The sequence below is a fragment of the Syngnathus scovelli genome, chromosome 19, assembly GCF_024217435.2.
Source record: "Syngnathus scovelli strain Florida chromosome 19, RoL_Ssco_1.2, whole genome shotgun sequence".
NCBI classification, from domain to species: Eukaryota; Metazoa; Chordata; class Actinopteri; order Syngnathiformes; family Syngnathidae; genus Syngnathus; species Syngnathus scovelli.
In genome coordinates, this window is record NC_090865.1 from 5,343,398 (window position 1) to 5,366,364 (window position 22,967).

Below are 22,967 nucleotides of genomic sequence, written 5' to 3' on the forward strand. Positions count from 1 at the left end.
GCATCTTTGCGAAACGAGAAATGACTTTTCGATGTGTTTGCAAGAATCTCAGATCTTTTCTTATTAAATATGTTGGTATGAAATTGAATTTTATTGAGATTTACATGCTGACTTTCTATTGTATATAACAAATTCGAATATCTGTTCTGTGTATTGTGTCCATGTAGCCGTTATGCTGACCTGGTAGATATAATCTAAGAATGATTTTTTTAAAATGAGAAACCACATTTATTTAAATGTTATTAAATTGTATTATTATTAAAGATTTTTTTTTATTTTGGGTTATTCATCATATTCTGCTGAGCTATTTTTTTCCTTTTCTTAAAAAAAAACCTCGACTGTAGTTTGCATGTATTTTTTTTCTGTACTCAAAATCAATAGTGCTGAAAAAAGCATGAAACAATATTTTCCTTTTCATTTTGATAGTATGTTTTTTTTTTTCAAATCAAATATAGAAAACACAATTGACAGATATTGAAAGAGAGCAAAAAAAAGTCCTTGATAATTCATAAAGTCATCATTTTTGCTCCTAACCCCCACTTTGGGGGACCCCTAACCCCAAATTGAATCCCTTAATATGCTGCAATGACAAAGATATAAAAATAAAGACCTTTTTTCCATTTTCTCGCATGTCACTCAAAAGTGAACGTTTGTATCTTGCGCAGAGGCATCTCAGTGGAGGATGAGGAGGGTGTGGACCACTGACTCACAAAGAGGGGGCGTAGCCTCGGGGGTGCATATATGATTTAGGACAAATGAGTTGCTCGTGCACTCCGAGCCACTCGACGCTGCGCGCTGGTGCTGATGGTGGCGATGTAGTTCTCTGCGGCGTGGACCGTGCCATCTCCCCCTCCTTGAATGGAGGAGGGAGGAGGGGGGTAAGAGGATGTGATTTTAAGAAAGGGAGAAAATCAATGGACGAGACCGTTGGGACGTCACTACATGCGCCGCTCGTGGATGCTCTCATCTGGGACGCCGGCCGAGGGACCACCGGTAAGAAAACGTCCTCTCGTGGATTTTTCAAACGCCGTCGGAAAGGCGTCTTTATGCTATAGGGAGGCGAGCGAGGATTTACACACAGGCCCACGTTAGCTTGTCCCGCATTAATCCAAATGTTTTTGTCAGGGGGGGGAAAAAAGTGAGGATGAAAAATAGCTTGGAGTTTTTGCTACTTTGTGGAGTTTTTTTGGTGTCACAGGTGCATTTCAAACACGATCTAGAAGACAAGTTCATGATCGAGATTGTATTTACTCTTGCAAGGTGACGCCTCATTGCGTATATTTTAGAGATTAGCGTTCAATAGCTCTACAACTGCCGTGTTTGGTGCACGAGCATCCTCAGTTTCCAAAAAGTGAGCAACCATGGTGCCAAAAAATGCACTTGAACTCAGCACATCCATTTACAGCACACTTTATAGGCCTCCTACAGATATAGTCTGAAAGTTTGTATTGAAAAAAAAAGGAATTGCAATTAAATTCTTTAACTCAGTTGACACAAATCTCAGTGTAAATTGAAAAAACAAAAAAAAACAATTAAAAAGTATTGTATAAAATACAATAAATTAAAAGTAAAATAAAAGTATTGTATAAAATAAAATAATAATAATAAAAATAAAAAATGCTGCAAAATATAATAAATTTTAATTCCACTAATTGTGCATTGGGATCCTTTTAAAGTAAAAAGCATGCCCCCCCTCCTCCAACCATATATTGCACTTGAACTCAACAGTTGCGTTCAGGGTACACACAAAAGTCCCTCCCCAGCGTAATTACATTTAACTGATTACGAAACTGATAATGAACACAAAAAAAATCTGTATTTAAATTTAGCAATTGCAGTCACGGCTCACATTAGGCTTCCTACATGTACATATAATTGCAAATAACAAATTACAGTCTTTTTAAGACAAATAATAGATTACAGTCTTTTTAAGACAAAAAATATGCACACACACACACACACACATCTTTGCAAGACTATGACGACGTGCATTATTACATAAGGCCCCTCTCTTCATACCATATTGATCGTTTTGGACCATTGTAATGATACGAATCAAGATTTTTTTTGGGAAAGAAGTTTAATTTTGCTCTCAAGCCATAAATGAAACAATAAAATGATGTTTTCTTGTTTACGACCTCTAGGATCCTCAACTACAAAAGCATCGCGGTTGAAGTTGGATTGAGTAGGCGCCTCTTCTTCACAGAGGTAAGTTCTATATTATGATTATTAATACACAGTATTATTACTCTTTTTTTGTCCCCGCCCTCAGTTGACAGCATTTATGGCGCCTTTTTATGTTCCTGACTACATTTTGTCATTTTACTGCCACGACACACATCGCAGTGTGGGCCACCTGGGAGGACTACGAGTGTATCGATAATATATTGTCATTATATAGGCTATAAATATGTATTTTGATGCTACCGAGCCTTGCTTGCATGTAGGGGAACGTATTACATATTCTATACACATATGAGGCCAATATGATTTAAAGATTACACAGGAAAAGCAGATTTTTCTATTCATTCATATTTGAAAGTTTCACACAAACAATAAAGCTCAAATGTCTTATTCGAGAAAAATATAATTGACATATCATGGATGTAAAAAAATTTAATTACGTAGATAGTTGCTATCTACTTAATCTGTGTGTGTGTGTGCGAGTGTGTGTGTGTGAAGTTATACAGGCTAGTAGTATTTTTTTGCACGTTGCACTTCAATTAATTTTTAGTGGCCTTAGTGTGTGTGTGTGTGTGTGTGTGTACTAATTAGTGATCACACTTCTGTGCCCACCCGGTAATGACGTCACTCTTGCTCAAGCTCTCCTCCCCCTTTCTGCTTTAAAAAAATTATGTAAAAAACCTAATAATTGTATGAAAAAAAATGAACATAAACGATATTTAAAAGGAATTGTTAAAATTATTGTCAAACAGGTTTTTGAAGAATAATTGAATGAATTTCATTTTGACATGATCCTTAACAAGCTAGGCAGCATAAAGTTAAATATATTGATGCTTTTCATGTTGTATAATTTTTATAATTAAATTTTTTTTGCTTGGTCCTCGCAGGTACACAGGAGGCTTCATAGCACGCGTGTGTGTGTTCAGGCCCGAGGGGTTGTCTGTTATCTTTGGTTATCTAGCTGTATGAGTGACGTACATTCTTCATAAAGCTAGATAACCGAAAGTAACAAGAATCCCATTACATGCCTGCACCGATGACGAAAAATCAACAAAAGCACATGCAACACGATATGATGTCAGTGGGAAAAAAAAAAAAAAAAAAAAAAAAAAGGTAGGATGGTGTGTGACAAAAGGGTGTGCGACATGCTAATCACTGTTGGAATGCTAATTTTTATTTATTTATTTATTTATTTATTTATTTATTTATTTATTTATTCATTCATTCGTTTGTTCGTTCATTCATTCATTCATTCATTCATTCATTCATTCATTCTTTTTGTGTGTGTGTGTGTCTATATATTGTACACGCGATTGTTTGAATGACGCACAACTTTTGCATGGTAGTGAATTAATAATTTTGGTGCAATTTTTCACATTTTAAGGAAAGCTACAAAATAATTTCCCAGAGGGCCTTGATAAATTTAGGGAAAATTAAAATATTTTTCTATTTTGCCAAATAGCTAAATTGCCCAAGTCCTTTTTTTTAAAGATTTTCATAAAAAAGAAAAGAACACAACAAATTTTACCCTTTAAAAATCTGTCGGGTCTTATCAGGTGTTTATACACTAGTAATTAATTAACACGTAATAAATTGTTACACAAGAGCTGCAAATTGTGGCAATATTGTTCGAAATTGCCAAATGGTGATCTGACTCTTGTCATTTACAAAAGTTTCACACATTTGTAGCAGATTTATTAACCCTTTAATACACTAGCAATTATTTTAAACACAAAATTACTACATGAACAAGAGCCGTAAAATTGCAACATTATAAAACATTTATGAACGCATTCTATTTTTAGATTCATCTCACAAAATTCCACTCGTGACATCTTCCGAAAACAAACCTTGCTCCTCCCTGACATACACTGCAAATCTTGTGTACTACTTTCCTATTAGCCGGTGATGCTTTGAGTGAAAAGCACATGCAAAAGGGAATCTTGTGTCATCTTGCGGCCATTTTGTTGAACCTCTGTGTTAAAGTGACCGTTCGGCTTCACGTGGCAAAAGTGTAGACACTTTTTACGCTATACGTCCTCCTTTCGCTTCGCTTTCACCTATTTTCTTTCTTCTGTTTTTTTTTTTTTTTTACCCCAGCTTGCCTTCTCAGATGGTCGGGCCTGATTTGTATGCATTTGCATAATGAATGTCATTTGCATGCTCGGGGGCAGACCATACCATGAGAATGGCTGTGTTGTGCATGTGTGTGTGTGTGTGTGTGTGTGTGTGTGTGCGCTCATGCATAGTTAGTTAATGTGCGTGCCATATATTAAGCTCATGCTAATGTACACGTTTATTTTTATTTTTTTTAAATACACAAAATGACCACGTGTGTTTTTTGTAGCCTTACGACGTGTGAAGGAAAATAACTTGCGTGTGTCGGTGGTGGCATCATGCCCGCCTCAGCAATGCGACTCGCTCTTCAATCCCATAATCCTCCTCGCTCTTCCTCCACCCCGCCCTCTCCCACGCATGCAAGTCGCAGCCCTGCCACCATCTTAGGAGAAAGACTGGCACAAAATGGCAGCTTGTGAGAACGTGCATTGATGGCCACCCCCCACTTCGCCTTTACGTTAGCCTACATGCTTTTCCGCGCCATTGCCCAGCTTCGTTGTTAATTACCACCACTGTGTTAATTGTAGCTCAGCCCCACCCCGAGGGGACGAGAACGGAGGAAGCTGAGCGGCGATGCCTTTTGGGTGTTTGCCATTTTTGAGGGCAGCTGTGGCTTGGGCGTCACGGCACGCTGCCATCCGACATTTTGTGTCATTTCGGTGTGCCGCTTGGGATTTTTGGGTGTTAGAAGCAGGAGTGAACTGCAAGGTGCCGTAATTGGCAAAAAAAATGTTAATTAATAATTAATAAATTGCAACTCTTAGTATGGCCCTCTGAACGAGTAGGTGGGAAAAAGATTCCCGCTCGTACGTGTTGCCATGGAGATGTTTCAGCGTTACACTTTGACTTTCACCCCTAACTGCAAGAATGTCGCGATTGTCTATTTGTTTGGGGCGTTTTCAAACGGGTATAAAAGCGGGAGGTTCATCTCAACGCGGCGCAATGATTCAAGATGACTTGTGTGTGCGTGTGTGTGGGAAAAAGTGGCGTAAGTAAACGTGAAAAGAAGAGGATGAGGATGGGGGGTGGGGGGGGGGGCAGATAGACGAGGCCAGGCAGCCCGCGACAGTGAGATCTCAATAGTGAGGGGCCTTCTTTGTGCTTGTGTGTGAGGTTTATTTGGGGCGGGGGGGGGTGTTTGTTGGGTAGGGGGGGGTCCTTCCCCGGGTCCTCAGACAAGCGACACATTGTCCTGCCCAATGCGCGGCGGCACTTGTGGCGTAACGCCATTATTTAGGCCAGTGGAGGGAGCGGGAGTCTAGCGAGCAGCTTAACCAAAACGCCAATTAGAGCTGGATGGCCCTGATTAATGGACGAGGGAGATTGGTAAACAATGGCGGCCATTGTCCGAGGGGGGCCCCCCGCCGACCAACCCCGCGCCCCGTCTCTAACGCATACAGACCCCTACCCTGCTGAGTCCGTTCTCACAGTCCTTATACAGACCAGCCAGTTTCACACAGAGATCCAGCCAAAGAATCGCATCTCCGCCTAGCTTGTCACGCTGCAATCAGCTAGCTGGCGTTAAACCCGTATGAAATCCAATATGGCGATGAGTAAATAACCTGAGGGGTTCCTCCTCTTTTATTAATCCCCCAACCACGCAATGCTTTATTTAGCGCTGGATTTCAATACAGCCTACACATTGTTTTGTGTTTTTTTTTTTTTTTTTTTTAACATATGAGCTGCATAATTAGCCCGCCACGTACGCCAATCAGGACCGTTCCGATGCAGGGTTGCTATGGCGACCCAATCAGGGCTTGTAACCCCCCCCTTGGAATAAGAGCGTGGGAGAAAACGTGTTGGGTAGTTGAGACAATGACGGAGGGATGAGGAGGAGGAGGCTGGCGGCCATATTAGTGTGCCATCTGCGGGCAGTAAACTACAGTTTACAATGTGTGGGGAGCAAACAAAAAACCCGATTAAGGCTTTGTATTTATTTAGCTTCTCGTTAAATGTGCAAATTAGAATAATTCACCTGTATTGATTATGTCTATATACTGTATTTAATGTACGCTTTCTGTCTTGCAGGCTTCTTTTTTCTGGACCGTGAAAGCTGAAAAAGTGGGAAAAAAAACAACAGATGAATGGACATTTTTCTGATAGACAATGTTAAATGCCTTGATAATATGTTACATATCATTCTATGTGTAGTAACTGTCAAATGATTGTGTTAGCATAATTGTTTGTATTTCTTATTTAGTTGGGGCAAATTAGACTGAATTATGTTAATATTTTCGGGTTATGTTTTGGCTGAAAATGTTTCATTTGTGCAATGATGGTAATTTCACGATTGGACAATCTGATACTATGGAACATATTTGTCTTTTTTTGCACATATTTGCTGAGTTTGCACGTTAGCGTCTTAATACGGGTTCAGCAAGTTAATGAATGTATTTAAGCATATGTGCAATTTGAAAGATTGTAGTTTGAGTCATTTTGATTGTCATGGCATTTGAAATATTTCGTGTTATGAGTTTGTAATAATTGGAGAGATTCGCAAATGACCTCTGACCTTTCCATGCACACACCCAGAGCTCTATTTGCACAAGACTTTGTACTATGCAATTTTTGTTCCTGTTGTTTACACGCTCAATAAAATCATGTTTACAGTGAGGCAATAAATGTCTGCATCTATTTTGTTAATCACTTTTCTACGTACTCTGGCGCATCGCCATAAAGTGAAATATTGTTGAAAAGCTTTTTTTAAATCTAACCTGTGCACCAGAGTCACATCAGCTGTTCTCGGAGAGACTTTAGACTTAGCAAGAAAACGATGCAAAGGTCATTATGTGACTAATTTAAAGGCGTCAACCATAAGCTGTTTTTGCTACTTCACATAAAGAATTATTTTTATTGATATGAACTCTACCTAGCAACAAGTGGAAGTGCAAAAAAAATGTCTTTTCCCGCTTAAATTAAATTATTACTGCAACTGAGCACTATTTCAAATTGTGTAAACTCGAGCATCCTTGACTCTGACTTATTAATGAGACCCTGAGTCCTGATGAATGAATGAGGAGGCAGGGAGGGGGGGGGGGTCATATGAGCGGTCGGCCCGCCGGCCCAGACGGCGGAAAAGTTACGGGAACCGTCTGATTATAATGGAATCAATAACAAGACAAAAAGCTCACGTCTGGGAGGGAGAATCGTGGGAAGTGCCGCCAAGATCCTGATTAGCATGCTGCCTAGCGAGTCCTTGTTGGAGGGCGGGCGGGACCCTATGGTGAAGAATGGCTATAGGTGGGGGGGTGGCGGCGTGGAGGAGGCCAGACTGGGGATGTGGAAAGTCAAGGAAGACAGCTTCACAAAGACTGACATGATGCTCGGGAGGGGGCATGTGTGTGTGGGGGGGGAGTCTGGAGGGGTTCCCGGGGGCCGTGAAATCCGGCGGCGTGAGGGAAACGAGTTCAAGTTCAAGAGCAAAATGCCGGCAGATGAAGACAACATGCAAAAAATGTAGTGTGGCAAAAATGAATTTTTGTGAAATGTAAAAATAAAATGTTACATTTGAATTTTTATTTTTTTTTTTACTTTACAGATATATTTTACTTACGTGGCGCTTTGGCAAGCAGCGGAATGCGGCAGGTGTTTTGGGATGGGCTCAATGAGGAAATGATTTCCACACAGGTCAGAGGTCAATAAACTTGAGCTTAAAAGGCCATCTGAGAGGGTCATGCAGAGCCACCTCCCACTGCAACCACACACACACACAGACACACACACACAGACACACACTCGGGGTCAATTATGTGTTGTGAGGTGGTGAATTAGGGAGGAAGTGACCATTGTCCATCCGCCCCTAGGGGTCACATCTTTTCGTGTCATGCTCATTTACTGCCGCCCAAACATGTATATCAGAGTACTAGTAAAAAAATGACTAACAGAAAGAAGAAGTCAATTATCTAAAACAAAATGACTCTCCCAATGCAATCTCCAAATCGTACTTTTGGTTGAGGATGTTCCTTGGCTGATTTCTTGAATGTGACAAAGAGCCTGTGAATGAGAGGAGCATGCATTTTGACCTATCGAGCAAAGCGTTCCCAAACCACCGATGGCGAGATGGCAATACCACGCTCGTTGTAAGGAGCCGTACAAAACATCAGGGGCGGAAATCAGCCGTCAGCGTGTCGTGGCGCGCTGGCGGGTCTGACTACTTCATTAGACGTATAAAGAGTTCGGGTCAGACGGCGCAGACGGTCAAAGAAAAGGCAGGCGAGATGAGGCCCTTCAAAATCTCTGCATCATACCATCCATGTGTGTGTGTGTGTGTGTGTGTATAAGATAATATTGTTTTAATTTTTTTTCCAATATTGAAACATATTCCAATAGGACACTCATGTATATAATGCTACATAAGAGTCTGTAATGCTAATTTTAGCCAGGGCTCAATTAATTTCAAGAGAAACTGGAGTTTGCAACAAAATTATAAAGAGAAACGGTGAGCATAAATTTTAGTCCCCATAATGCGTTTAAAATAGGCCCAGTATGTAAGTAAGGGGCGGAGAATGGTGCATAATTAATGGTGAAAACAAGTCAGGAGCACACTTGTAATGACCACTTATTCCCACTCACTCTGTCGCCTGGGAGCAGACGCGACAGCTCAACATGGACGCCGGTCTACTGCTGCTGCTGGTGGTGAGAACCGACTGGGAGTCCTCCATCCATCCCAGCTGTAGCTTCTCCTTTTTTTTTTGTCTGCAACACACAGAGGAGAGGGTCAGAGTTCAAATAAGTTCACAGGATGGAGGGTCTTTCACATGGTAATGCCTCAAGGGGAGCACCAGACAAACACAGCAATGATTGTCGCCAAAGTGTTTGTTTAAATGCGACTCTCTCACGTTTGATGGACACGTCGGTTTAGCAGGTGGACGTTAGTGACTTTAGATGATTTGGCCAAATGTCAAGTGTGGATATGAATGAAAGGACATTGGACAAGAATGAATTGTTTCTGAAGGACACCGGGCCCCCTCAGAGGAGGTCTCATTTAAATCTGATGTTGCATTTAAAAAAAATCCTCTGAAAAATTACATTATAATTACCACTGATTACAAAATCATTAAAAAAAATTATTTTGCTATAGTAGTTCTAGAACAGTCCTGAAGGACATCAGACAGCCTAAGAGGGGTCGTGAAATCTGTTGTTGGATGAGTGCTAAAGTGCAAATTAGTGGAGGAACGCATGCAGCCCGGCTAGCTCAGTCGGTAGAGCATGAGACTCTTAATCTCAGGGTCGTGGGTTCGAGCCCCACGTTGGGCGCTGCTCCTTTTGCTCCCTTCGCAATTTATTCCGACCACGTTCACAACGGACGAAAACTGTGTAAATCACGTTATAGTGGTCGAACTACGAAAATATTTTCCAATTTTGCAGTACATCAACCGGCCTTTGGATTAGATTATATTCTATTACATATTTTGCTCCCTTCGCAATTTATTCCGACCATGTTCACAACGGACGAAAACTGTGTAAATCACGTTATAGTGGTCGAACTACGAAAATGTTTTCTAATTTTGCAGTCCATCAACCGGCCTTTGGATTATATTCTAGTCTATTACATAAAGATTAGTAATGAGCGAGGAATGTATCGCCCGGCTAGCTCAGTCGGTAGAGCATGAGACTCTTAATCTCAGGGTCGTGGGTTCGAGCCCCACGTTGGGCGCAAACTTTTTATATGGCTCAAATTTAATTTTTAAATTCATATTAACTAATGACATATTCCTACCTGCAACGGCAGTCAATCCTTTTTCATCAAACGTGATTTCTTTCATACAAAAAAGGACGCCTCGGGGAATGACGACATAAAAGGCTGTATAATACAAAATCAGATCACAGAGACCTCTAAGGGACGCTTGTGGTATTGCAAGTCTTAACACTGACGATTGCAGAAGAACATTTAAATCGCCGTATTCCTGCAAATAGAGCAAATTATACCAAAGCAAAAGTGCAGTTGAAAACTAAATCTAAAAAAAATTATAAAAGACAAATTGAGGCAGACTGAGCATGACTGTGTGTTGCTGTTGTTTTGTTTGGCAACAGATTTGGGAGGTGATCAGATCCAATTTAAAAAAAAATAAAAAATCATCCAAATTGTCTCTTTCTATGGTTAAATAGAACAAGTGACATTTTGCTATTTGCTGTTAAATTTTCTACATACATATTTAGGGTTAATCAATCTCGCCGAACAAACGATTTCCCCTCCCCGGCATACCGTGCGCTCAGCATGGGTTCAAATTAAAACCTGTTTGTGTGTTCACACCGCCGCCTGTCAATCCGTCCTCCCCCCACGACGACATAGTGCAAATTGGTGCAGCGTGAACACAACCACTCCCCCTGTGCCGTGGGTCTAATTAGCCAGGATTAGAGGAGCCATTACCGCGGCAGGCCCACGCCAAAACCAAATATAAAATGTTTGATGAATTCAAAACTGTCTATACTGTATTAACATTACAGAAACACACTAATTTTGTAATTAGCAATGCTAACAGGCTATTTGGCATTAACCTGACTCGCTCTATTCCAGTTAACACCAGCTATGGGTCATTTTCGGGTGTTAAGGACCTTCCATTCACATGCCTTCAATTTGGGAGCTACACGTGCTTGGGTCAAAAGAGGAAGTCCACAAGGAGTCCTTAAAGGCTGGCCTCTGTTCACACTCCAGAGTGACCTCTTCACCTCAAGGTCTCGGGTCACAATACGGTCCCATCTGGAAGAGTGAGTTATTTGGGACCATTGACAAATGGGGGGGCAGAATAGCCAATTATGTTATTGAAGGGCCGAGAGGAACACCTTGCCACACATATTGGGTGCCAAGACATGGGGGTTTTGCCACTATGGGGGCGTGAGGGGGGCTTCAAGTTAGTTGCTTTCCTCAGAGGCACACATTAGTAAAGGGCAGATCTAGATATTTAACGTATTTTACATTATTCTGTGGGAATTAATGCTTACCGAATAACTATTTCAAAACATGCTTAGTATCACGGGAAATTAAATCCCAGAAAGGAGAAGCGCGAGAGAAATAAAATGCGTTTTCTATATATATATAAAAAAAATAAAAATCAGGATTTGGAAATGCTATTTTCAAACCGTATTGCCCAGCCCTGCAAGAGGCTATAAAATAGAATTACATTATTATTACTGTATTTTAGATCAGTCACCTCGACACTAAATAGAGCAGTTAGCTGAATAGGAAATGTTAAACGCAAAATAACAAGACAAAGGTACAAACGTAACATTTCGCTCAGAACGGCCACATTCCGTATATTTTGAAGCAATGTCGCCACCTTGTGGTAATAAGACAAACCTGCGACTCCACTGTCAATACAGTTTTGTACACACGTTTGAACGTGCATCACTTTTAATTTAATTATTTTACTCAACTTAAACCCAACAACAAACACAAAAATACAATGCTGGCATCTTAACGAGGCTAATTTGGCCCAAATGCAAACACACGTTCACGTGAAACACTCGGATTATTCAATAACTTTATCAAAAAGACAAATAAAATATAGGAACACAAAAATGAACACTTACCTTTTACAATGACACGTACGTTGTGGTTACGGGAGTAAAATAAAACACAATTTAAAAACGAATATTGTATTCGTCCGTAGTTAAGACGCATCCATTTTAAAAGACTTCCTGGTGTGTGACGAAGGCACATTTATGAGATCAGTCACGTGACCTAATTATGACTGACTTTAATACACATATCGTTACATATTTTAAAAAAATATATAAACAAGATGTAAATGTACACCCTCTTGAACGTGCCAATAAAACAGAGCATTATCTTTTTAAAAGTAGGATTTCATTTCATTGAAGTATTACACTGAATAAAAAATAAACCTCTCAAGGGTACATCCTAAAAAGAACAGATCCTAACAAGGATGCAACCTTGAAAAGACTTAATCGCATCACTATGGTTATTATCTATTGTTCCTTAAGAAATAAAAACTACAAGAGAAAAGCACTGGAATAAGTGAATCATTTATTCTTTGCTCTGTTCTACAAAACTTTATTACAACATAAAGCTGATGAACAAAACTGTGTCTCCCAAAAACGTGCACAGGATAGTTTTGAAAAAGCAGGAATGTTACTTGACACTTTTAATATGAAAACATGAGCGCATATTGTATGTAATATTGACGTATTAGCACCATTCTGCAGTGTGTCTAACTAAAGACGGTTTGCCACATGTGTAAAAAAATCGGTAAAAGCACATTTTTCACCTTGTCAAAAGAGAACAGCAGAATGTAGTGTATATGGCAAGAAAAGTGTGCAAATATTTTCAAAACTTGATATCCCAATAAAGTGGTGGCTCTGTGGTGGTTTCAAAAACATCTTGAAACGCGGCCAGATTGCTATCAGTCGATGACGTCATTTCAGCGTCAGGGTTTACAGCGCCATTTTCTGAAAGGAGATGTTTATATTTAATTTTTTTTTTTAATCAATAGTTATCAAAAGCTTTGTTCTCACCCGGGATGCACTGAAATTGAGGCTTCTCCCAGCTTCCCCCGGATTGACAGCGGATCAGCGGATTGAATCTTTGTTGGAACCCTCGAGAACAATAATAACGTACCACGGCGTCTGTCTCGTAACGCTGACGAGGTTTCCCGAAGATGGAGGCGTTACGGATCTTAGGCGGCGGTCCGCATGATGCTATAGAAGGAGAATCAAAATATTAATTCTATAAATGCAATCTCGAGTGTGCTAAATACGCACATGTGCTTTTCTTGCAAGTGTAGGCCAGATGGTAGTTGCAAGGAACGTCGCTCCAGCGACCATCGTCGTGCCACACCATCACCACGCAGTCCTCGCCGGACAGGAAGTAGCTATCCGGCTGACCTCGGTACCAATTCTCGTACAACTGCGGGGAAAAAATCACCCAGTAGATTCCTGATTATCTGAGAGAAGTACAAATGGATGGATGGATGAAGTACAAATTGGACACCAAACGTTGGAGACTCACCAACGGGTTGCCGTCGGACCATCTAAAATCATTCTCGATGGTTTTATCGTTCAAGCCGGTCCACTGGTATTCTTTGTAGTTTGCTAGCGGTGACAAAAAAACGTGAAGGATACACAAGGATTTGAAAATACAACGTGGCGCTCGTACTGTTGATGTAGTTCTGCTCCTCGGGTGTCATGATGGAAGTCAGGTGGGCGCCTTGCATGCGGCAGTGCTGCTCGGCCACTTCCCAGCTCTGACGTTGGCTGAAGTGTCGGTAGCAGAAGCCGTGGAATTTGTCCCAGCCTGGCTCGCAGCGTTCCAGTTCTGGAAAGAATATTGGGTCAAGTGGAATGCTTGATAGGGTGAGGTAAATATTAGCGAGCTCACCCAGGTCACAGAGGTCACCACTGTAGGTGGGCAAGCAAAGACACTGAATATGACCTTCTCGATCAGTGCAGGTTCCTCCGTTGAGGCATGGGTCATTAAAGCAAGCATCTGGAACACAAAGAGGGAAATTATTTTCCATGTTTTTTATAAGCTCCCGAGATCCACCTTGGATGAGATCACCGTTGACACCATGCAAGGTTTTACCATTCGATATGATTTTTTTATTGTTGACTCGAGGGCACAAAATCATGTCGCTGCTTGGAGAAGAAAAAAAAAAGACATTCAATATAGAAATTGGAATTAAACAGTAAAATATTACATTCATTTTTTTCGATACAATCAAAATATTTGATGTGCACGATTCAATACATTTACAACATTGTGCTTCTAAACATACTAAAAAAAAAAGCATGACATCATTATGTAAAAGTGCTCAAATTAAGTCGTGACTTAATAATAATAAAAAAAAAAAAACATTCAACAAAGCGAGGATCTCTTTTTGGTTACTTGCTGATTGTGATCATACATTTAAACATGTCACCGTATTTTATGACAATACTTCACAGAAGTCAAAGAACGAGAAGGAAAACATCACATTGAACAGGACAGGACAGGACAGGACAGTTTGTTTCCCAGTTGAGGGACAAAAAAGACACAGAAGAACAAGGCAGGGCAGAAGCTCGGAGTTTTTAGTGCGTGGCCAGGAGGAGGAAGACAGTTAGGCCGAAAAGCGTGATGTTAGTGTTACCTGCGATTTTAACTTTACCGCCCGCCGCCGCCCTCTCGTTGGGCAAAACGCGGCCGCTGGGAACCTGGGTGGGATCCGGTTGGTGGGTCGTCGTCGATCTCCAGGGTTCAGATGTTCGGCGGAGAACGTCGGGAGAAGTTGTAGTGGGCGGACTCCAGGTGTGCTTTGACCGCCATGTGGTTGTCCTCACGGTGGAAGAGACGGAAGTGCTGATTTCCAAGTCCTTCATGGATTCTTGAGGTCTGGTCGTGGTGGTTAGGAGAGCCCAGTTGGGCGCTCCGGAATTGTACGGGAAGACGGTGATCTCCTCTTCGAAAGGCTCGCCGGTGGAAGTGCTGCCGTCAAGCGTTGTGGTAGTTTGGTGAGTTTCCGTATCGAAGAGTGTGTTTTGGTGGAATGGAGTAGAATTTTCTCCAATGATGGAGATGACATGGTTTTCAAACTCCCTCGTTGGTGTGATGGTCTCACTGTCATAATTCGGGCTGATTGTAACATCGGAGGATTCTTCGGGGTTCAGCGTAGAGTTAAATTCAAACATCTGTGTTGATGTTGGGGTTTTTTGGGTTCCTGTTTCTTTGGTGTCTTCAGTTGTTGGGCTAACATGAGTTTCATCTTTTGGGCTTAGCGTATGTTCTTGAAATATTGGTGCGAGTGCAGATCCTTCTTCGGAGCTTTGTGATGTTTCGGATTCTTCGAACATCTGTGTTTTGGTTTCGTTTGTGATTATTAGCTCATATTTATTTTCATGTTTTGGGGTTGGCGTGGCTTGAGCTTCGAATGTGGGTGGACGTGTAGATTCGTCTTTTGGGTTAGCGGTAGCTTCAATTATTGTTGTGACTGATGAAGCCTCCTCTTCTTCTGTGACTTCTTCCATTGTGGGTGGTATGCTAGCTTCTCCTATTTCCATAATCGTGTCGTTCGCTTCCTGCTCAGATGTTGTGACGTTTACATTTTGTGAATAATTCCACGCAAAACTTTTGGAAGCATTGATTTTATCTGCTATGGTATCTTCATCGATCTTCTGCGTGGTGCTGGTGGTTTTGTTGAAAGCAGTCTCCACTGGAGCTAAATGGACTTCGAGTCCGCTTGCTTCCTCATAGCTCACCGTGGAGCTGTCAAAGGTATTACCTGATGGTTGATCCGTTGAGGTCAGAGAGTCTGTAGACACCTCGGAGGACATCTCAGGAGCTTCGGTGGTGGACGGGCTTACCCTAAAAGTGGACATGGTTGGAAGCAGCTGTGCTTCTTCGCTGTCTTCAATTTCCAAACTGGTGCTTCCTTCCTGGACGGAAACAGACGCCCACATGTGTGAAGCTGTCGAGACATTATCGTGAATGGCTGTCAAAGACTGTGAAGGAGCATCGGTGGGGGAGGCAGAAGATGTCTGGAGCGTGGTGGATTCGGACTTGGGGATGAAGGGCAAAATGGTGACTTCCTGATGACTTTCTGGAAAAAGATATTTTTATTTTAAATGGTAACACATCAGTTTTGGTAGAACTTGAAGCTATTGGATTCTTACCTTGAGAAGAATCTCCAGAGCCGCTCAGAGGGATCAATAATGAGGAACGATCTGCAGGAGTTTCCGTCGTTGCAGGTTCTCCTTTCTCCAGAGTTACAGGAGCTTCCAGAAAATCCTCTTTAGTTTCATCTTCATACATCTTGGTTCTGCTCAAATCTTCAAATTTGACTTTCTCTATAAGCTGTGTGCTGTCAGACAAGTTCTGGCCATGGGTGGCGTTCGACTCGTGGAGATTTGTTGTGGTTTCTATTTCCATTCGCTGCTGAGTAAAGTTCTGAAATGAATCTTTGATGTCGTAAAAAGTGGACTGGAGTGAAATGTTTTGAGGAGAATCGTAAATTTCCGTGCTTTGGATATTGTTATTTAGACTTGAGTCATATTTGTTTTCGGTAGAAGATGTTGTGTCAAAAGAGCTTAGGAGATCTTGAGCATCTGTGGTGGTCAAAGGAGGCTCTGATGTGGCGGACAGAAATGTCAACTGATTTTCGACAGTCTTTTCTTTAGTGGGTGGACCCGAGAAAAGGGGTACGGTTTCTAAAACGCTCAGAACCTCCCTTTCGATTTGTTCCGAACTTTGCCCAAGTGGCAATTCTTTGTCTTCATCCATTAAGATGACAATGTCTTCTTCAAGGGTGCTGGGCTCGGGTGTGCTTGTGACGTCCATGGTTGTGGAGTCGGTCGGTGAAGGTCCAGTTCCTGGAGATGAGATGGAGTAAGAAGTCAGATTCAAGACATTTTATTTCAGGTTTTAAGCAGAACCTCAAACGCAATTCATCCCAGAATTATTTAAATTAAATTAAATTAAATTAAATTAAATTAAATTAAATTAAAAATTAAAAATTAAAAATTAAAAATTAAAAATTAAAAATTAAATTAAATTAAATTAAATTAAATTAAATTAAAATTGTTTTAATTAATTTCGCTTGATTTCCAAATATTTTAATTGTCCCGCCCACCAAAATATTCAAGTTTCGAGGGTCCACAGTGGTTACATTGCATAAATTAAATTAAATTGAATTGAATTAAATTAGTTTTAATTTATTTCGATTAGTTTCCAAATTTTTTAATTGCCCCGCCCACCAAAATCTGCAAGTTTCAAGGGTCCACAGTGGTTACATTGCAGGTCTCAGAGCCTCTTTTAGTCCACAAACCTCTGAAACAATACACGTCGTACAGATCGGATGGTTCCGGGAAGGCCGTTTGGTTGCTGAAGCGATACACGGTCTTGACACCCGCCGTGGGGCCTCCACAGCGCTCTCTGGGGTCCCGAATGGGGTAGCGCACGCTTCCGTCAGAAAGCCAGCCGGGACTGCAGTTGTCCAGACCTTCGCTCCACGCCAGGTAAAGTTGCGCAACTGAAGCCAGCTGAGCTTTCGCGGCCCTGCAGTACGATTGGGCCCCTTCATAGGACAACTCCTGTGGGTCGGGGTCGTGGAACACCTCCCCTATATATAAATCAAATATTACAAAATTTGCGGCGTTGGATAGGTTTAAGGGGCGTATGTCCTACCATGCATTTGTTCCGCGTAGCAATATACGTCAAAATTATCCTGTGGATCCATCTCCCCGTAGTTTCTCACGCCTGGTATTCCGACCATGTCTCCAGAGCAAGCTTCGCGAGGTGTTTGGATCGGGTACCTGGGGAAGTGGTGCAAAAAGTGTTCTCCCAAGGTTCCGACTCATGGATTGATGAGCTAAACGTACCTGACAGTTTGGTCTTCTAGCCAACCTGCATCACACTGCTCATAGCCATCATAATAAGCCGCCAGAAGCTGGATCGGATTCGCAATTTGGGCCCCGATGGTCTCGCAAGCCCTCTTGGCTTGGTTGAAGTTGAGAGCATATCGACCCATGGAGTCCCGATAGTGGATTACGACTCCTAGAAAGAAAGAACTTGCAAAAGTACTGGAAAAATCAACTTCTCAATATTGATTTTCATTACCTTTGACCTTGAGTTGGACGATATCGCTGCCGTCATCCAGGCCTTGCTGCACCTCGCAACGATAGTGCCCCGAGTCACTGGAGCGTGTTTCCAGCAGTCGCAGTGACAAATCTTCCTGCCGGGAGCGGTAGTTGGGCAAATGGGCGCGGCCTCTGTACGCCTCGTTGATTTTCACCCTGTTGCCACGCGCCACCAAGATTTGCTTCTCAGAGCCGCCGGACAGCAGTGTCCACTTGATCCTCGGGAGCAAGGAGGGTGACGAGGACGCCGAGCAGGGGATGATGACGGCTCGGCCCAGTGAGGCGTAAAGGACACCCGGGTGGGAGATGTTCACCCAAAGAGGCGTCTGGACGTCGTCTGGAAAACCAAAATAAGACGTGAGGATTTATTTTTTTTTAATATTAATGCTAAGGGGCAAGAATTACTCACCATTTGCAGACGGGAACTGAGTGGGAAAGGCCAGGGAGAGATGATAAAGTGCGCCGAGAAGGGCGAGGATTCTGCCGAGACAATGACAGCCATCACTCAGGGTTGGAAGAAGATAATAAAGAAACATTTCCTCCTTACCAGTTTCAACTTTCCAATTTCACACATGTCTAAACATAAAGAGCTGTTGCTTCAAGGAGCACCCACTAATCTCAATTCAGATTGAGTCATACTGAGTCATTTTAAAATGGCCGCTAAACTAACCGCAAACCACAAACATACATATACGTCAAAATTCAAGCAAGAAAAAAAATACAATAGTTTGCAACTGATAAGATTGATTTTTTTCAAACCTTGAAGACAAACCTGAAGTTTTTTTTCGTGTAGTGCTCATTTACAATCAAGTTCGCCCCGTGTGTCAAACTTCAAAGATTAAGCGCAGAATGGCAAAAAAAAAAAAAAAAAAAAAGTTACAGCCAATAAGCTTTCCCCTCTGGCAACTGTGAATAGCTGAGAACATCCTCCCATGGAAAATGAGCGGACTGGCCGTTGAAAATTGGACCATCACCGAAAACCAAAAGCCCGAAATAAACATTATGCTTGGAAGTTGCGTATCAGGAAAACTACTGATTTATTGCACAGCCACTGCTTTCTCGAATCCTTCCTGACAAAAAAAAAAATCACACAAGTCTGCATCAAAATCATCCCAGCCTGCCTAGGTGCTGCTGTTTTGTTTAGCAACAGCTATTTGAGGAAATAAAGCATTGTGGCTTAGACTGCAATGTGCGGGGAGGAAAAAAAAAAATGGTTTCCCAAGCCCAGGCTCCAAATGATCCCCGTCCGGTGGCACCCTGCCACCATTCTGTCACCAGTCTGGCCCTGTTATTAACCCTCCCAACAACCGGGGGCCCGTATGCTCGCTGTGCCCTCATACGACCTCCCCAGGCAAGCCGACGTCGCTCATTCATCACGGAAGATCTACTCTCGCACGTGCACGTAATTACACTTTACAATGTCTAGTCTATACTTTTCCGTCGTAATAGAATCCGGGGAATGAGCCCGGGATTCCTTCAATGCAAGGAATAATTGATGATTGGTTATTTTGACAACTTACTGAGAATTAGGTGGATTCATTATTTGTTTACAATGGTGCAAGTACTGCATGGCAATCAGATCAGTGGACAACAAGGAGCAATAAAGTTGACTTTTTCAATTGCTTTGGCCCTCAAAGAAGCTCATTGAGGGCCAAATAGTTGTCCTAGTGTGCCTTTCCCGGCCAGCTGGGTGGGCCGCGAGCGCACATCACTATTAGTATGCTCCACAAGAAAAGTGAGAAAGAAAGCCATGGCAGCTGCATAACACTGCTGCTGTACTGAAGGAAAAAAAAAAAAAAAAAGCAGCTGAAAATGCCTCTGGGTGGATATGAAAGGAGGGACACTGGCACATTCGCTTGTTTTTTTTTTTTTCCTCCCCTTTTACTTCTTTTGAAATTACAGACAGTGCTGTCTCTTGCTTGTGGGGCCTTCATTGCATCACTTTCACTTTGGGGCTTGTCACCAAAACAAAATGGTACGCAAGTCCTTTTGAAAGAGTGGACCAGCCACATGATAAAGAATTGAATGATAATGATGAAACGTGGCGCCATTTTGCAGTACAACAAATGGCGTTGAAATGAACAGCCCTGAGCTCTGTCGCTTTCACTTTCACTTGACTGGATAACGGCTGACCTCAGGCCAGTGGAACATCAACTGTCCTCCCTTTGCTCCATCTTCTTACCTGCCCATTAAGCTGCCTAATGGATGGATCCCTAACACTGGCCCGAAATCTGAATAAAGCCTAGACCAAAGAAGTTACATGACTGAACAGTATTTCATAAATTAAATATATATAGAGGCGGCTCGGTGGCGCACTGGGTAGCACGTCCGCCTCACAGTTAGGAGGGTGCGGGTTCGATTCCACCTCCGGCCCTCCCTGTGTGGAGTTTGCATGTTCTCCCCGGGCCCGCGTGGGTTTTCTCCGGGCACTCCGGTTTCCTCCCACATTCCAAAAACATGCTTGGTAGGCCGATTGAAGACTCCAAATTGTCCCTAGGTGTGAGTGTGAGTGCGATTGGTTGTCTGTCTCTGTGTGCCCTGCGATTGGCTGGCAACCAGTTCAGGGGGTCCCCTGCCTACTGCCCGATGACGGCTGGGATAGGCTCCAGCACGCCCGCGACCCCCGTGGGGACTAAGCGGTTCAGAAAATGGATGGATGGAAATATATATAGATATATAATATATATATAATATAACATAATATATTATAGTGTAATATAATATAGATAATATATTCATCCATCCATTTTCCATATATAATATAAAATATATTATATAATTATTAAATTAATTATTATATAATTATTATTATTATATAATTATTAAATTATTATTAAATAATTATATTATATATATATATATATATATATTATATATTCATCCATCCGTTTTCCATATATGTCATATAGTATAATATAATATATTCATCCATCCATTTTCCATATATAATATAAAATATATTATATAAATAATAATATATTCATCCATCTGTTTTCCATATATAATGTAAAATAATATATTCATCCATCCATTTTCCATATATAATATAAAATATAATAAAATATAAATATATAATATAAATATAATATAAATAATATATTCATCCATGCATTTTCCATATATAATATAATATAATATAATATAATATAATATAATATAATATAATATATCTACGACTCATTTTGGTCAACCCCAATTGAGACAATAAAAATTTTAATTGTCACCCGAGCCACAATTTGCAAAGTTTTGCCTGAAAAGTAAATGTGACTCATTTTCCTCCATTGAGATGAATGGAAAGTGATGCACTGCAAACCACAGACTGGGACAAAAAAAAAAAAAGACAGGAGGGGAAAAAAAAAAAACTTCTCTAACATTTAGAAGACAATGAAAAGTAACCAGCTGCGTGCACTTACTTAAAAATAGAACCATGGGTGAGGAAATATGTGCAAAACAATATCTTCGCGGATATCTTAAGATCTTCCACCATCAACAACAATAACGAGAACCTTACCTGAGGGTTTGTAGCTGCATGATGTCGCCGGTGTTAATAAGCGCCCGCGTCTCTCTGCTGCAGTGCGTTTTGAAAAAAGTGCATGTAGAGGGTTGTGTGTGTGTGTGTGTGTGTGTGTGTGGAGGGGGGGGTTTAGTTGCACCGCTCTGCAGGTTTTCGGAAGGGAGCTGCGACCCGCTCGATGCGCTCGGGGGAAGAGAAAGAGAGACGCAGTTGAAAGTCAAACTGCCCACTTCTTCTTCTTCTTGCGCATGCTTGTCAAGCAGGGAGGGAGGGAGCGGGGTGGTATCAAAAGCATCATGTCCTGATAGTTGGGTTTTAACCTCCAGAGGGAATCTATAAACACATAAAATGTCCGAATTTGAAAGATTTTGCCAGTTGAAAAGTGAGTCAAAAAATTTCTCGCATAATTAGCTTGGGAGTATTGCAATCATTTACATGTGGCTAGTCGGTGGTGATGGGGGCGCTGCTGTTTTGGTTAGCAACAGAGCTCTTTTGTAGTCTCCTTGTGGTCCAGTGAACGGCGCTTTGTACTGAGCACCTGAGGAATCTAACACCCGGACACCAGCACGGTGCGGTCTGAGAGGCCAACGTCAAGGCTGACCCGGCGGAAAAGAAGAAGCGCCGCCGTGTGTGCGTGCTTGTTCGTTGCCAATTCCATTTTGCCGCTGTTAAAAGTGATCTACGCTGGTTGTTAAAGACAGAGGGAAGGTCATCCTGTTTTAAAATAAACTCGCTACAAATTCACCCGTTCATCATTCATGTAACCACGTCATCCATCCTAACCTATGAGTCACGTATCCGCCCTAATTCACTAAACCAGATAACATAAAATGCTCTTTGGCTTTGGAATCTCACCACACCATCAAGGTCACGCACACACAGACGAATCCAAGTCAATTAGAACAAACGCAAACGACCTCTCCGAGTAGCACGCAGGCTAACGTGACATTTTCCAGCGTTGCCTTCAAACAAGTCTGTGATTAAAATACTGCCCAGTTTAGATCATTAGGTCACCGACATGACTCCAACGCAGCAATTTGGGTTCCTCAAAGCATTTTCAGATGTAGGGGGGGAAAAAAATAATCTCTGCACATATTTAGCACTAAACATGCCTAGTTGCATATTTTTATCACAAAATGTTGCCAACCGGGGGAGAGAAGAACAAAATCTCCTCTATTCACCTTATCCCAGACGAACACTTTGAGTCATTTTTCCTCCTGTAAGAAGCAAAAGAACCTCAAAAGCTACTTTCCGCTGACTGGCCAGTTTTATTCCCTCTTGGATGTGAACAAGACAAAATGAATGGGGATTTAGGGAGGGGGGGGCTGGCGGGAGAAAAAAAAAATGCTGCCCTCACCACCACGTTGGCCACGTTACGCGCAATGCCGACTAATCTAGACTATGACGCATTCAATGACTTAGACGGCTGGACACGTAGTCAAAAAATAACTTTTTTATAGGACATCACGGAAAGTTTTTTTTTTTTTTCATGAACAATTTTTCATCACTGTCATTGATTGTAAAGTTGAATTACTTACCTAATTGAAGTTTAAGATATCTTTCATGAACTGTAAAGGCAACATTT

At 41.7% G+C, this 22,967-nt stretch overlaps 1 protein-coding gene, 2 long non-coding RNA genes and 2 other non-coding genes across 6 annotated transcripts; 3 read left to right on the top strand and 2 right to left on the bottom strand.

Moving 5' to 3' along the window:
* The first annotated feature begins 637 nt into the window (after window positions 1–637).
* On the top strand, window positions 638–3,356 carry LOC125987333 (uncharacterized). Its single transcript, XR_007487987.2, has 3 exons — window positions 638–993; window positions 2,145–2,208; window positions 3,072–3,356. It is a non-coding gene; the product is annotated as an uncharacterized lncRNA (long non-coding RNA).
* A 3,983-nt stretch (window positions 3,357–7,339) lies between these two features.
* On the bottom strand, window positions 7,340–11,950 carry LOC125987331 (uncharacterized). The gene is made up of 3 exons (XR_007487985.2): window positions 11,833–11,950; window positions 8,875–8,997; window positions 7,340–7,993 (listed from the first exon to the last, which is right to left on the bottom strand). It is a non-coding gene; the product is annotated as an uncharacterized lncRNA (long non-coding RNA).
* Window positions 9,486–9,558, top strand: trnak-cuu (transfer RNA lysine (anticodon CUU)). Its single transcript has one exon. It is a non-coding gene; the product is annotated as a tRNA-Lys (tRNA).
* Window positions 9,886–9,958, top strand: trnak-cuu (transfer RNA lysine (anticodon CUU)). The gene has a single exon. It is a non-coding gene; the product is annotated as a tRNA-Lys (tRNA).
* Window positions 11,951–12,272: 322 nt separating the features above from the next.
* LOC125987190 (brevican core protein) lies at window positions 12,273–22,943 on the bottom strand. Of its 2 annotated transcripts, none has more exons than XM_049751380.2 (15): window positions 22,921–22,943; window positions 21,380–21,715; window positions 18,278–18,372; window positions 17,849–18,205; window positions 17,611–17,785; window positions 17,417–17,544; window positions 17,058–17,351; window positions 15,907–16,602; window positions 14,388–15,833; window positions 13,640–13,747; window positions 13,418–13,576; window positions 13,271–13,353; window positions 13,024–13,168; window positions 12,778–12,960; window positions 12,273–12,711 (listed from the first exon to the last, which is right to left on the bottom strand). In XM_049751380.2, the coding sequence occupies exons 2-15, from the start codon at window positions 21,397–21,399 to the stop codon at window positions 12,590–12,592; spliced, it is 4,011 nt and encodes a 1,336-aa protein (XP_049607337.1). In that variant the 5' UTR covers window positions 21,400–21,715; window positions 22,921–22,943; the 3' UTR covers window positions 12,273–12,589. The 2 variants fall into 2 exon arrangements, with proteins under 2 accessions (XP_049607337.1, XP_049607336.1); XM_049751379.2 differs by having other exon boundaries at window positions 18,278–18,348; window positions 22,921–22,942.
* Between the last annotated feature and the right edge of the window lie 24 nt (window positions 22,944–22,967).